At 46.1% G+C, this 15,419-nt stretch overlaps 1 protein-coding gene across 2 annotated transcripts in view; it reads right to left on the minus strand.

Annotated features, from left to right (window-relative positions):
* The window catches only part of Gadl1 (glutamate decarboxylase like 1), a 212,265-nt gene that overhangs the window by 82,125 nt on the left and 114,721 nt on the right, over positions 1-15,419 (minus strand). For both annotated transcript variants that reach the window (XM_045136747.1, XM_004662079.3), the window contains one exon: positions 8,695-8,894. In XM_045136747.1, coding sequence (XP_044992682.1) covers positions 8,695-8,894 — 200 coding nt within the window. The remainder of the gene's footprint in view (positions 1-8,694; positions 8,895-15,419) is intronic.

Raw genomic sequence — 15,419 nt, forward strand, 5'->3', positions numbered from 1 at the left:
GGCTCTGGACTCTCAGGTGCATGGGCCACTTTGCACCCGCCTTTATGGTGGGTACCGAAGTGGACTGAATCTACATCAGCAGGCTTTGCAAGAGACAGCCTTTAAGTGCTGAGCCATCCCCCAGCCCTGGAAAGCCAGGCTTTTCTTTCTGGAAATAGCTTCCTATTCCCTTTCTGAGTTCCCTGCAGCACTCCAGGCCTCTCTCAGTGCTATCTTCTCAGTTGAACTTTCCTCTGACAGATGTGCAGGGCCGCCCGGGCTCTGGAGGTCCCTCTATCAGTTTTCTGTATGTTTCCTCTGTCAGAACGCACCTCATGGCATGTGGATGCATCACAAACAGCCACGTGCTTTATTCTTTGGCCTCTGTCATTTTTTTTTTATTAAATATTAACTTAGGGTTTGGGGAGACAGTCAGTAATGTCCTTGCCTTGGAGCTGGAGAGATGGCTCAATGGGTAAGAGAGCTTGTTGGGCAAGCATCAAGACCTGAGTTCCACTCCAGCACCCACGAAAAAGCCAGGCATGACCATACATGCATCTGTAACCCCAGAGTTGAGGGAGGCGGAGACAGGAAGATCTCTGTGGCTTCCTGGTCAGCCGGTCTGACCAAATGTGGTAAAATCCAAGTTCAGTGAGAGTATGTGTCAAGGAAGAGTGATAGATAGCTCAGAGGTTAAAGGCACTGGCTTGCAAAACCCACTAACCCAGGTTCAATTCCCCAGTACCCATGTAAAGCCAGACATACAAAGTGGCTCATGTATTTGGAATTCATTTGCAATAGCAGGGGATCCTGGTACGCCTATATACTCTCTCTCTCTCTCTCTCTCTCTCTCTCTCTTTATTACATTAAAACAATTAAAAATAAAATATTTTGAATTGATTTGCAGTAATTTAAATTGATATATACGTAAATAGACACATGTATATAAAAATGATAAAATCGATAGTTTGTCCTTCCGCACTCTGACCCTCTCCTGACATGAACATGGGAACACTGGGGTTAACTGCTGGCTTCTGTTTTTCTGGATGGGTAACAATAAATACCTCAGAATTCATGCTTGCCTAGGCAATGGATTCTACCTAAGAGGCTGCAGAGACTGGTTATCAAGGGAACTGGTAATGGCACACTGGAGACCCAATAAAGAGGCAGAATGGAAGATCCTGACCTGTTTGTTCTTGAAGATTCTCACTCGGTACTCCTCCAGGATGGCTTTAAAAACCATCCCTCCCCCCGTCCCCCCTCCCCGTGACCATCCACTTAGCCAGAACACCGCAACAGAGGCTGAGACAGAGCCCTCGGATGCAGGTATTCCCTGGCATGGGAAAACAGGGCAGAATTTTCTAGGCAGTTGTCAGAGATGTGCTTGGTGCCAGAAGAGGGTTGCCAAGACACCTCATCAGCACGCACACGTAGCTTCTGTGCCCAGTGTGACTGACATGCCCTCATCCCCAGGAAATAACATTTGATCATTAATATTTCTTGGGAGAAATGCTGTCTCCCCAGTTAGAATGTCAGGTCAAATGGAAATGAGGAACATTAGGAGTTTTCCAGACACTTGATTTCTCCCCCTCTTTCTTTTTTTCTTTTCTTTTTTTTTTTTTTTTTTTTTTTTTTTTTTTGGTTTTTCGAGGTAGGGTCTCACTTTGGTCCAGGCTGACCTGGAATTAACTCTGTAGTCTCAGGGTGGCCTTGAACTCACAGTGATCCTCCTGCCTCTGCCTCCCGAGTGCTGGGATTAAAGGCGTGCGCCACCACTCTCGGTTCTCCCCCCTCTTTCTTACTGCCTTTCTGACAACCTATGAAAGAAGAACCTGGACCCTCTTATAAATCCCTGCTCTTGGGGGCTGTGGCGCTGGCTGTACAAGTGTGAGGACCCAAGTTCAACCCCCAGTAACCACAGCAAGGGCCAGGTGTGGCCGCCCGTGCCTGGAATCCAAGCGCTAATGAGGGTGGAGACCGCTGGACCGCTGCAGGAGGACACTAGATACCATCCTCTGGTCTCCACGCATGTGCACACAAGACACACGTACCTGTTCACACTTGTGCACACACCACACACAGAAAAAGAAAAAAAAAGAACAATATGTTCTTGTTTTGGCCAGGGAAGTGGGAGAGAATTATTTGGCCACCGGTCTATCAAAATCGGGTCCCTCAATCTCAAAATCAAAGACAACTTCCAAAATGAAGCTCTATTTAAATTCAGGAGCACAGGAAGATATGCTGTGGGACTCACACAATTCCCCAGACTAGGACAGGGGAAAGTGCTCTGCAGGGTTACCAGGTGTGGGTCAGCTGACCTAGGGACGTGGTGTCTTCTTGACACCGGGCTGCCAGCAACAGGTGTGGACCCCATTGGCAGCCCTGGTCCTAAGTCCTGCTCACTGCTTACTGCACAGAACTGTTAACTGTGGGAGGAAGCTCTTATTCTTACATGTAAAAGACACTGCTCTGACTTACCCACTATGCCAAGTGGGGGCTGGGGATATAGTCCAGTTGGTGGAGGGATTGCCTAACATGCAGAAGCCTTAGAGTATATCCCCAGCACCTCACAAAACCAGGTATGATGGTGCATGCTTGTAATCCCAGAACTCAAGGGATAGAGGCAGGAGGACCATAAGTTTAAAGTCGTTCTTGAGAGTACCGGCAGTTCTTGGCCATCCTGGGATATATGAGATGAGACAGAGAGAGGGGCAAGGAGGAAAAGGAAGGGATGAGAGGAAAGGAGAGTAGGAGGAGGGGAGAGGAGAGGAAAAGAAGAGAGAAGTAGGGGAAGAAAGAAAAGGAAGAAAATGAAGGAAGGAAGGAAACAAAAAGAGAGATGTTAGGTGGAGCTTTCTGAGTGAACACAGGAACGCGTACGACTGGTTTGTATTTGGTCAACAGGTGAATCCCCACGGGCTTGGGAGCACGCGGACAGACACACGGTGGCATTAGACTCTTATGCAGCCTTGCCCTCCTGGGCTTCTAGAGCCAGGGCGGACCCACGATGAGCCTGGCACGAGCTCCACAGCCCCAAGTCTCGATCATTTTCTATTTTCCATGATGGGGATATTTACACAATCATAATGGCAGAAAATACGACCTGTGACTTTCGTTTTTCCCCCAAGAGCCAATGTATCAGCCTGTTCCTGCATACGGCTGTAGTAAGAAACCTAGTGAAGTAAGCAGAGCCCAGAATTGAGATAACATTCTACGTTTCTTAGAAAGCAGGGCCACTATCTAATCATTAAAATTACAAAGAAACAAGATCCAGAAAATGGAGATTTCTGCTACTAATGCACTGGGTTTTTTTTTTTTTTTTTGCATGTGTATGTGGGTGTGGGGTGGAAGCATACACATGTATGTTCCTGTGCAGGTACAGGTGTGTGTACACCTGCACACGTGTGCAGGCAGGTGGAGGCCAGAGGTCAAATCAGATGTCTCGCTCAGTCACTTTCCACCTTATTCTTTGAATCAAGGTCTCTTGCTGATCCTGAACTCACTAAATCAGCAAGACTAGTCAGACTGTGGGTCCTATATCTCTGCTTCCTCAACATCAGGGTTACAGATGGACACCACCATGTCTAGGAGAGAGGGAGAGGGAGGGAGAGAGAGAGGGGGGGGGGGGGAGGGGAGGGGAGAGAGAGGAGAGGAGAGGAGAGGAGAGGAGAGGAGAGGAGAGGAGAGGAGAGGAGAGGAGAGGAGAGGAGAGGAGAGGAGAGGAGAGGAGAGGAGAGGAGAGGAGAGGAGAGGAGAGGAGAGGAGAGGAGAGGAGAGGAGAGGAGAGGAGAGGAGAGGAGAGGAAGAGAGAGAGAGGGAGAATGCCGTGCCAGGGCCTTCAGCTGCTGCTATCAAACTTGAGGTGCATGCGCCCCTTGTGGTGCATGTATGATATTGCATCCTTGCGTCACTGCATCTGGCTATGGGACCTGGAGATTCAAACCCGAGTTCTTAGTTTTGCAGGCAAGTGCCTGAACCGGTAAGCCTCTCTGCAGCCCCACACCTAGCACTTATTCTAGTCAGGTAACAGTGTGGACTCAGGTCCCCATGCTTGCGCAGCAAGGACGGTACCCACGGAGCCACCTCCCCAGCCCTTCTGAGACTCTTAATCCCAGAGGAATTCTCCACGCCTGTGGTTGTATAATATTCTGAGTGGCATGCATAAATGAAGGCTGTCCTTTTCCTTGGCATTAGGCGAGGGAGAATAGGGTGACTTTTGCTAACCCTGAGAACCCAGAGTTGGATATCAGGAGTGTAGCTAGCTGAGGGAAAACACTGTTATAAATAAGAGCAAGAAGAAGGAGGGAGGCCGCTTTCAAATATTAAAATATAGGTCACAGAGTGTGCAGTGAGGCTCACTGAAATGCTAATTCTATTCAATCCAACTTGACAAACATTTACAAACAATAAGTGTTTGTTGGGTTGAATAGAAATGTTAACATTTATCCTCCTGTGATATTTCTGTGGAAAATTAGAAACTGTCTTTAGACTATAAACTGAATTCCACCCTGAGATGAGATGCATGTTAACTTCATAATAAATATGATCATTAAATATTTATATTTAGCCTGATTTCAAGACACCTGTCACTGAATTGCTTAGCAGCTTAGGCAAAATAATACAGAGATTCTGTCACACTTGGATAGCACCTGAAAATACAAAGCAGGGAGTGGGGTTTCCTCAACTTCAGTCTTAATTTAATGGGGAGGCATGAACATTTACGGGAGGCAGCCTTGCTTGTTCTACCCGTGGGCTTGCTCAGGCATGCTGACCCCGCGTCCTGTAAAGACACCTTCCACCCCCCACCCCCAGTGTCATTGCATCCTTTGTGACAGGAAGTGACACTGTACCAGGCCCAAGCCACGGCGTGTGACTCAGTGTGACCAATGCGTGTGGCTTGTTGCCCAGGCAACAGAAAAAGAAATGGGAGTATCACATCTCTCACTCATGAATAGTGAAGCTTTCCTTGAGATGGGCCTTGCGCCTGGAAGAAAACAGATCTGACTTGTGACAGCCAATACCATGCACGGGAATCGACCCGACATACACAGAACCAGGGAGGAAACATGGAGACAGAGTGTGCCCTGGGGAAGTTCTGTCAGCTCCTCGATCAAGCCTTTCCAGAAGTCACTCTACTGGCCTTTTATTTATTTATTTTCATTTTTATGGGAGAGAAAGAGAATTGGTGTGCCAGGGCCTCTAGCCACTGCAATCAAACTCCAGATGTATGCGCCATCTTGTGTACAAGGTCACCTTGTGGTCTGGCTTACGAGGGTTCTGGGGAGTTGAACCTGAGTCCTTAGGCTTCGCCGGCAATCGCCTTAACTGCTAAGCCATCTCTCCAGCCCCGCCTGTTAGTCTTATAAGCGACATGAGGTCATGTTACTTTTCTTTGCTTATCACAGCATAGAATTTACATTGCTTGTACCTGTAGACTGAAGTCCCCCAGGGGCAGAGGGAGCCTCGTCTGTCGTGGAGTTTCAGAAGCCGGAACACCTGAGGAGCACTGCATGATTATGGAGAGTTGAAATGTAGGTGCAGAGCCAAGTCAGCTTGGGTTATCTTTAGTCCCTTTAATAGACACGCATTGCCCACCTCTGTGTTTGACCCAACACGTTTTGTACACCAGGTTAGACCTTGGGAATGTATTCTTAGCAGACTGCTAGTTTCCACCACCCCAAAGCTAAGAATGTCATCTGAGACCATCTGAGACAGATAGCAAAGTTTTCTCAGCTTAGCAAACCTGTCTGCCTGTGGTCCTCCATTGTATTTGGTAAATGCCCTGATTTATGGCTTTCCTTATTCTGTAACTAACAGAAACTCATGCAACCACTTCTATGGTGGAACATGACTTTTCTTCTTCTTTTAAATGTATTGATTTTTTTTTTAAATAAAAGGTTGCACTCTTAGACCTCCTCAGCCCCTCCCCAAAACCAATAAGTGTCTTTTTCAGCTATTAGTATTCATTGTGGGGACCAAGAGGCCTCATTCAGTCTCGGGGGGAGGGGGAGATGCAGCCCATCAGGCTATGCCCACCCACCTTGAGGCTCTTCCACAATATTCCCCAAGCCCTGCAGGCCAGGTTGGGATCGAATTAAGTATTGAGAACCAGGGTACACCAATAAATCCGGAACAGAGAATCAACTATCTACCATGAAATGGGTCACCTCCATCTCATCCCCACAGGTCCAGAAGTCATTACAGAGGAAGGGGTGACATGAATACTGTTCTCCCAGTAACCTAAAAACCAGTTCAAGGGAGATGGTGACAGACATGGTGGTCACTCAAAAACCTCATCAAAACAGGCACATAACTTTGTTGTTGTTGTTGTTGTTTTGAGGTAGGGTCTCACTCTGGTCCAGGCTTACCTGGAATTAACTATGTAGTCTCAGGGTGGCCTCAAACTCAGCGATCCTCCAACCTTTGCCACCTGAGTGCTGGGATTAGAGGCATGCGCCACCACGCCCAGCTCAGGTACTGAACTTTTGAGACAAATTCATTTGGTGTTTTGCGGGCCATGGTCATTTATAGTTGACTCAGAATACACTATTTCTAATTCCCTTTGACGTAAGCACTGTGTTTTGCCTTTGACATACCAAAAAAGCTATGCTATAACATGCATAGGTACATAAACTACTTCTTACACTATAATTGCCATACTTGCTGACTTCTAACTGAAAGTGCCAATGCCACCTTTTAACCTACCCTAGCATTCAAGGCCTTTGTCACCGAACCTTGCAGGACATCCTGCCCCACAGGCGGGCACGTCCTGCTTCTTGAATTGAGCTCAACCATCTGACCTGATTTGGTCAAGGGATACTAGAAGATATGATATGAGCAGGAATCTAAAGTGGGCTTGTGATCTGGGGAGATGGCTCAGCAGGTAAAGTTCCCTCTGTGAAAGCACAAGGATCAGAGTTTGGGACCTCAGCACCCATGTAAAAATACTAGGCATGGGCTGGAAGGATGGCTTAGCGGTTAAGGCATTTGCCTGCAAAGCCAAAGGACCCAGGTTTGATTCCTCAGGACCCACGTTAGCCAAATGTATAAAAGGACACACATGTCTGGAGTTCGTTTGCAGTGTCTGGAAGCCCTGGTGCACCCATTCTCTCTCTCTCTCTCTCTCTCTTTCTCTCTCTCTCTCTCTCTCTCTCTCTTTCTCTGTCAATTAAACAAATAAAATACCAAGCACGATGGATTTGTAAAGTTAACACAGGAGGGTACGTAGGGCTCCCTGACTAGCTAACAGCCACCTCCGTGAGCACTAACTTCAGTGTGAGACACTGTGTAATAAATAAGTAAATAAATAAATAAATAAAGTGGGATCCATTGAGGAACAGAGTAGACATGAACCTCCGGCCTCCAATGCATGCACATACAAACATGTGTCCACACACATATGAGCCTACATACAGACATGCGTGCACGCCATACATATCCACACACAGGAATAGTAGGCATGAGTCTCCTCACATGTAAAGATTTGGGAATCATGTCGTTTTTGGTGAGCTCGCACCTCACTCCTCTCTACTAGGTCTTAGCTGAGTGTCAGCCTCCAAAAAGCCGCTGCAGTGACCCCGCAGGGCACACTGGAGAGGGCGCCTGGGGTTGCAGGTCTCCCCGCCCTGCGGCTGCTGTTTCGCCTGAGTGTGGCTCTCAGCAGGCAAGGACTCGGAGGGATATTTACTAAGGACTAAGAAGTGTCTATTGGGTAAAAAAATAAAAAATAAAAAATTCGCAGGTAAAGAACATTCACATACAACGGCTATATATATATAATTTTCTTTCTGTGTTAGGGTGTATGTGGTGTGATGTGTTTGGGGAAGCCATGTACATGTGTGTACATAGATGCATGTGCCCTATACATGTGCAGGTGGAAGCTGGAGGGGGATGTTGGGTGTCTTCCTCTATCACTTATCTGCGTGTTTCTTTGAGACTGAGTCTCTCATTCAATGCTGCTGCCATTTTCGCTTAGCAAGGAGCCCCGGTGGCTCTCCAGGCTTGAGTCTGCAAAAGTCTGGAATTACACACATGCATGGCTTCATCCACTGTTGGCAGGGACGCTGGGGAGCAAACCTCGGGCAGTCTCAGGCCCTCCCAGACCCTCACGCCTGTGTGTTAAGTATTCTAATCCACTAAGTCATCTCCCAGCCCCTAAAGAACATACAGAGGACTTGCCAATACTAATTTCTTATGTTTAGATTGAGAGAGAGAGAGAAAATGGGTACTCCAGGGCCTCTAGCCATTGCAAACGAACTCCAGACACATGTGCCACCTTGTACAGCTGGCTTATGTGGGTCCTGGGGGATCAAACATGGGTCTTGGGCTAGAGAGATGGCTTAGTGGTTAAGTGCTTACCTGTGAAGTTTAAGGACCCCAGTTCGAGGCTTGATTCCCCAGGACCAGATGCACAATGGGGTGCACACGTCTGGAGTTCGTTTGCAGTGGCTGGAGGCTGTGGCACACCCACTTTCTCTCTCTGCCTCTTTCTCTTTCTGTCTGTCGCTCATAAATAAATAAATAAAAATAAACAAAAATTTTTAAATAAAAAATTTAAAAAAACATGGACCTTTTGGCTTTACAGAAAAGCACCTTAATTGCTAAGCCCTCTCTCCAGCCACTAATTTCACAGTTTTTAGTCATAGACATACATGGGCATACAACTACAGACAGACAGACATACAGAAACACACAAACACATGCACATATACATACCTAGATAGGGCAAGAGCACGATTAACTCTCTCTTCAAGGCCTAACATGCCCAGGGCCTTCCAGGTCATCCAGAACTTGAATGCATCGGGTCTCCTGCTACACTGGATAGACTTATCCCCCGTGTCGTAACTGACGTCATAGAATTTATCCTGCTGGAAGAGGTAGGATGCCTTGGCCGAATAGCATTTCTTAAGAAGGTCCTTGGAAAGAGAAGGAAAAGGAAACATGCCAATTCTGCTCACTTTTAGGAACTTGATGTTCAAAATGCACAGCTGCGAAGCCTGTAGAGACTTTGGCTCCTGGTGCCAAAGCTAAGAAGACAAAACAACAGAAACTAATTTTGATTTGAAAATGCCAGAATGAATAATACTTAAATTTCTGCATGCCAAATAATAAAAACAAGAACAAAAAATATAAATATCATATTGCTAGGACAGACACTAAAAATATACCCCTATCATTCACTCAAAGTGCCACAATATGAAAAATGAAAATTTACAAAAATACCTGTCATACTGATTAAAAGTATTTTAAAAGTATTAAAAGTCCTTGATACAATTTCACAGTCAATAGCTTGGATTTCAGTCCCTTTTCTTTTCAGCTGACAGTCCCAATAAAGAGCTGACTATGACAATAACCCAAGGCTAACAGTCAGAGGGAAAAAGGCAAAACCATGGAAGAATTAAGTAAAACTCAACCAGCCATCATAATTCTGAGGCATCAGCCATGCCCCCGAAGGACTTCCTGTGCTTGTCTGCCGTTGATGTGATGAGCGACTAAATTCCTTTCACCTCAACTGACTGCTTACTTCTCAAGAAGTCAGTGACACGTCCCTGTGCCTGTCACTGTTCTAAAACCTTCACCCCGACCCTAAACTAATCCATCCAGGTTGCCTTCAGCGTAAGCAGGGGTCTACACCAGCCCAGGCTTCCTGGTCTTTCACTCAGCACTCACAACCTCCTCAGCATCCTTACTCCGGGAGAGAGTGTATTAGGTCACTCTGCCTCCCCGGCATTACTGATCTGCCCAGTGTCCCTTAACCACTGGATCACGTCCCGCTACACGCTCACTTACTCACTTGCTTGAGCTTATCTTGGCTTTAAAATATTTGACACATATAGTACACTACCTCTAGAGGCTGGAGGACAGCCCGTGGTGGGCCCCTCTGGGACTCCACCACGTTTTTCTGAGACAGGTCCTCTCATGGGCTTTGAGCTCACCAATTCGGCCAGAATGGCTGGTCAGTGAATCGCAGGGATGCTTCTCCCTCCACCCTCACACTGCAGGAGTTACAGATCTACGCAAATCCCATCCCTGCCCCCAGCCTTTGAATATGGATACTGGAGAGATCAAACTTGGGTTGTAATGCACGTGAGGCAAATACCAAGCCCTATAGGTGAATCCTGAAGTTCAGTAACTCTACACACAGCCTTCCCCTCCATCTACAGGGCTCCTGGGTCCATTTTGAGTCACACACACACCTTAGACGCCTCATTGCCTTTGGGTTCATACTTGGTTGTGTGTTGGCTTTGGTCCTTCATGAACAGTTTTACCTCAGCACATGTTCTCTCCCCTGTGCCCAAGCAGGAATCACTCCTAACTTGTCCTCACCTCCACAGAGCTCACCTTTGTGCTGGCCAAAGAGCACCTTCACTCCCCAAAGCCATATTTCTCTCCCATTCCCTTTACACGTAGTATGAACGGAAAGAGAGAGGGAGAGAGAGATGCATGGGCTTCTCATGGCATGCATTGTTGCAGAATGTAGGTGTAGACAGGAAGCTACAAAGACCCCAGGTGTGGCTTGAATGTGAATGTCCCCCATAAGCTCATGTGCCTCAGTGCTTCCTCTCCAGGTGGTGGCGCTGTTTTCCAAGGCTGTGAAACCTTCAGGAAGCAGGGCCCGGCTGGAGGAAATGAGTCACTTGCTGGAGGAAGTGGGTCACTGTGGGTGGACCTTGAGATTTTCTTAGCCTAGTCCCACTTCTGTCTTCTCTTTGATCCTGGTTTAGCCAAGGTGCAAGAACAGGAGGAGGTGTCCTGGTTGCACATTCTTGCCTCAGTGACACTGTTTGACTTCCCCACCGTGATGCGCCCTGTCCCTCAAACTGTGGACCAAACAGAACCGAAGCTTCCCTCCCTTAAGCTACATTTGTCAGGTATTTCTTTCTTTCTTTTTTTTTTTTCCTTTAAGTAGAAACTTTGTATGGATACAACACATGTTGGTACCATCATTTCCCTCCTCTCGGCCCCCACTCCTTGGTGGGATTGCTGGTGTTCACCATGGAGTTGTGGGTTACGAGCTGTGAGAACGGCAGTCAGTCACTGGGGTGGGGGGCAATGCCTCTGGATATTCCCTCCCACACTGTGGCTCTTGCATTCTTTGCACCCCCTCTTTTGCAAAATTCCCTGAACCTTGTTGAATATATTTAAGTCTACTTCACTGTTGAGCTCTTAGCAGCTTCTGGATTTCTGCTTTGGTGTGTTTTGAGTATCCTCAGTGTCTGTCTCCATCACCTTGGCCAGGAATTTTGTAGTAGTTGTTGTTGATTTTTCAAGGTAGGGTCTCAATGTAGCCCGGAATGACCCAGAGCTCACCATGAAGTCTCAGGGTGGCCTCGAAGTCAAGGCGATCCTCCTACCTTTGGCTTTGCTGTAGTGTTGTGCCTCCTTCATGAACAGTTTTAGCTCAACACATGTTTTCACCCCCTGTGCCCAAGCAGGAATCACTCCCAACCCATCCTCACCTCCACTTGCCTTTATGCTGGGTAAGGAGCACCTGAGATTAAAGGCTTGCACTACCATGTCCAGCTTCTGGCCAGATGTTTTGTCATAGAAACAAGAAAAGCAATGCACAAGGGTCTTAGAAAAGTCTCTCCTCTCATCAGGGAATTGATAAATGTTCTCCACATCACTAATCAGGTATCACATTCCAAATGAAGAACAAATTAGCCATGTTAACAGCAGCATTGACTTGTGTGAATACTAGCTTGGGTCTAGACAAGTTCCATTACCAAAAACTATGATGTTATACTATGTAAAGCATTATAGAAGAAATGTGAGAAGCAAATAAAAAATCCCCACTAAATAATAACCAAAGACATATTACTAAGCCATCTACCTAACCTGAACATTAAAGTAGAAAAGGCTGCTTACTCTTACTCTTAAATGTCTACTTGGATTTTGTTTTTCTAGAAATCTCTTAACTGATCGTAGCTACCACCACTGAGTCATCCTACCAAAATGGTCAGAAAATCTGGATACTGTTTCCACAGCAACTGTATCTCATCACATCAAAAGAGTACTGTACATGTTTTATGGGCAAAACATGAATACATATTGTACCATCTGCTTTTTCATTGCTGGGACAAAATACCCTATCAGAAGCAGCTTATTCAAAGAAACATATGAGGTGGAAAGAAGGCTTAGAGGTTGAGGCACTTGCCTGAAAGGCCAAAAGACCTAGGTTTGATTCCCCAGGACCCACATAAAGATAGATGCACTCCAGTGGCTGGAGGCCCTGGTGCACTCATTCTTTTGATCTGTGACTCTTAATTAAGAAACAAATAATAAATATTTTTTTAAGCAGAAAAAGATTTAATTTGGCTTATGGTTTCAGAAGGTGGGGAAAGTATGTCAGGAGAAAGAAGTGGTCTTCACATTTCAGGAGTACAGGAAGGAGAGGGGGAGGAAACAGGAAGTGAGGCTGGACACATCAAAGCTCCTCCCCCAGCCACTACCCGCCAGTGACACACGTCTTTCAGCAAGGCTCCATCCACCTCTTAAGGTTCCAGAGCAATGCAGGCAGTTTTGGGTTAAGCATTAAACACACAAGCAGGTGGAGAGCATTTTATGTTGAAACCACCACACACGTCCACAATACTAGTGAACACACACTCCTTCTTTCAAGATTATAAATTTTCTTTTACCAACCATGAAATCTTTTCTTGTATAAATACCCAAAGCCCGTGAACTTTGGCCATGTCTGGTGTAAGCTTCAGGGGCTAATATTAAGTTTAAGGGAAACGAGAACTTTAACAGAAGACAAATCACACCACTGTAGGCAGGGGAAAGAGGAGTGCCCGGGACAGTGTATAGTCGAATGAGCAACGCCCGGTAGTTGCAACAAGGTTAATTTTACTGCACTGCAAAATCCTCTCACCTTGGGAAACTTTCCTAAGGAACCACTGGAGGTTTGGGACTTCCTTTATCAAATATAAAGGAAACCCCCCCCTCCCAAAGTTCCTGCTTTTACATTTCTGTTTCTCTCCTTGTATTAAAATGAGTAAGATGTCCTTTAGTTTTAGGACATGCAGTAACTAAGGAGGAGGCTTAGCTCTCTAGAGAAAATGACATTTTAGAATCATCACAGTAAAGGTTAACATTTTTCAAATTTTTAATTACTTGTTATTGTGCTAACAGAGAGAGAAGGACAATGTTTAAGCGCTGATTTTCACATCCTTAATCCTAGCAGGACAATAAATACCAGTTAGGTGAATTCCAGCACCGAGTCTCCACAGAAAATGCTGGTTTCTTTCTGCTGGGATCTTAACTCGAACTGTCTCAGGGCTTACCGGACGCTGCGTGAAGACTTGCATTGTAGCAGTTGAAAGCAACTCAAGCCAAGAGGAACTTTTATAATTTGCCTCATGTATTGACATCTCGTCTTAAATACACTTCAGACCTTGTTGGTTGAGGAACAAGTGACACTCATCCTTAGGACTCTGTCCCTTGCCTGCCCTCCTCCTGCTGTCTGTCCTCTGTGTTGGTCTCATTCCTTAGCAGAAAGCCAGCAGTCAGCCAAGGAACTGGGGCTGCCAACTGTGAGCTGTGTTTGTAGGGCGATGCTGTTGGTATAGAGTTGGACCTCTGCTGCTTGTGAGACCTCTCTCTGCCAAAGGCCCTCAACCTTGGCTGTATTTTTGGTACACTCTCCCAGAAACTCTAGGCTGCGCCTCAGTCTCCATCCTTTGCCGAGCTGTGGCAAGAATCTTGCAGAGCGCTTGGAGAGAAGCTCCCTTCCTGAAGGCCTGGTCACTCTTGGTGTCTGCGATGGTTTATATTGATTGTCGACTTGACACCTATGAGGGATTACCCTAGATTAGGCTACCTTCTGGGCCTGTGAACGGTTAGGTTGATTGAGGCAGGAAGTGGATGGGTCCTATACTGTAACAATGGAGAGAGATGGCTTCCGCACAGGTGTTTGTTCTGTCTTCCCTGCTGATGTGATGATGTGAAGCAGAGCTTCCTGCTCCTGCTAGGCTTCCTCCGCCACGCCAGTTGAAAACAAGCCCTTCTGTCCTGGAGCTCCTTCAGGTTGTGCGTTTCGTAGCAACATCAAGAAAGTAACCGATACAGTGTCAAAAGAAATCGTCCTCCCTCCCTCTTGGTTCTTGCACTGGGCAGGAGTACTATGGAAGTGTATTTTACTTGCAGCTGCGTTTGTTTGATGTGTTTCTTCATCTCTGCCCCCGGCCTGCTCCATGGCCACAGTCCCGCACAGGTGCGTGCTGTGCTTGGAATACAGCCTGGTTCTCTGCTAAGGTCTCTTTTCTCTATTGAAATGGTGCCTGAATGCATTCTGTTCTATTTTTCTGTTTCTTTTCTTTCTTTGTTTGTTTTTTTCTTTTCTTGCTTTTTATTGTTCATGAGGCTTTAATTCTTCAAACTCATTATATAGGCAAGTGTGACAATGAGCTCCTGATCCCCTACCTCTACCTCCCCAGGACTGGCACTATCAGTGTGAACTATCACATCCTACTATATGCGGTATTAGGAATTGAACCCAGGGTTGCATGCCTGCTAAACAATGCTCTCCCACCTGAGCCACATTCCCAGACCCTTCGTTCGGTGTGTGCATCATTAAGCCCAGTTTATTCAGGGCTGGGCTCTAACCCAGGACATTTTCCATGGTAAGCGAGCACTCTACACACTTAGCCACATCGTTAACCCCTACATTCTGTTTTTAGCCACACTTCTGTCCAGTTTTGACTCCATTTAATGCTACCCAAAGGGATGCAGCCTTCTAACCTCAATTACTTATCTGAACCTGCTAAAGGTTTAAACCTAGCCAGAAGCCAATCAATAATGGTGCCCGAGAAACATAGTGTGCAGGAGTCATGGCCTCTTGTCTGCAAAAGGCTAAGGATACATGACTCGGTAGAGAGAAATAGGCAAGTGGCATGCACATCATATGCCTGATTTTGATTCTTACCATGTATGTTTTCAGTAGCTAATCTATCACTGACTTGATAACAGGCAGAGCTAACATGTATCAAACTCTTACTATTTTTCCAGGCACTGTACATACATGATCTCACTTAAATCTCACAGTGACCCTATAAGATCAGTTCTATGATGCAGAAAAATGGATGGATCTGGAAAGGATTATACTAAGTGAGGTAACCCAGGCCCAGAAAGCCAAGCGCCACATGTTCTCCCTCATATGTGGATCCTAGCTACAGATGACTGGTCTTCTGTGTGAGAAGGAAAATAGTAGCAGAGGCCAGTAAGTTAAAAAGGAGATATAAAGGGAAGAGAAAGGAAGGGAGGAGGGTACTTAATAGGTTGGTATTTTATATAAGTGCAATGATTGAGATGGGGAGGTAATATGATGAAGAATGGAATTTCAAAGGGGAAAGTGCAGGGTGGGGAGGTGTTACCATGGGATATTTTTTATAATTATAGAAAATGTTAATAAAAATTGTGAAAATTAAAAAAAAAGATAA

This window comes from Jaculus jaculus, chromosome 17, assembly GCF_020740685.1.
Source record: "Jaculus jaculus isolate mJacJac1 chromosome 17, mJacJac1.mat.Y.cur, whole genome shotgun sequence".
Taxonomy (NCBI): Eukaryota; Metazoa; Chordata; class Mammalia; order Rodentia; family Dipodidae; genus Jaculus; species Jaculus jaculus.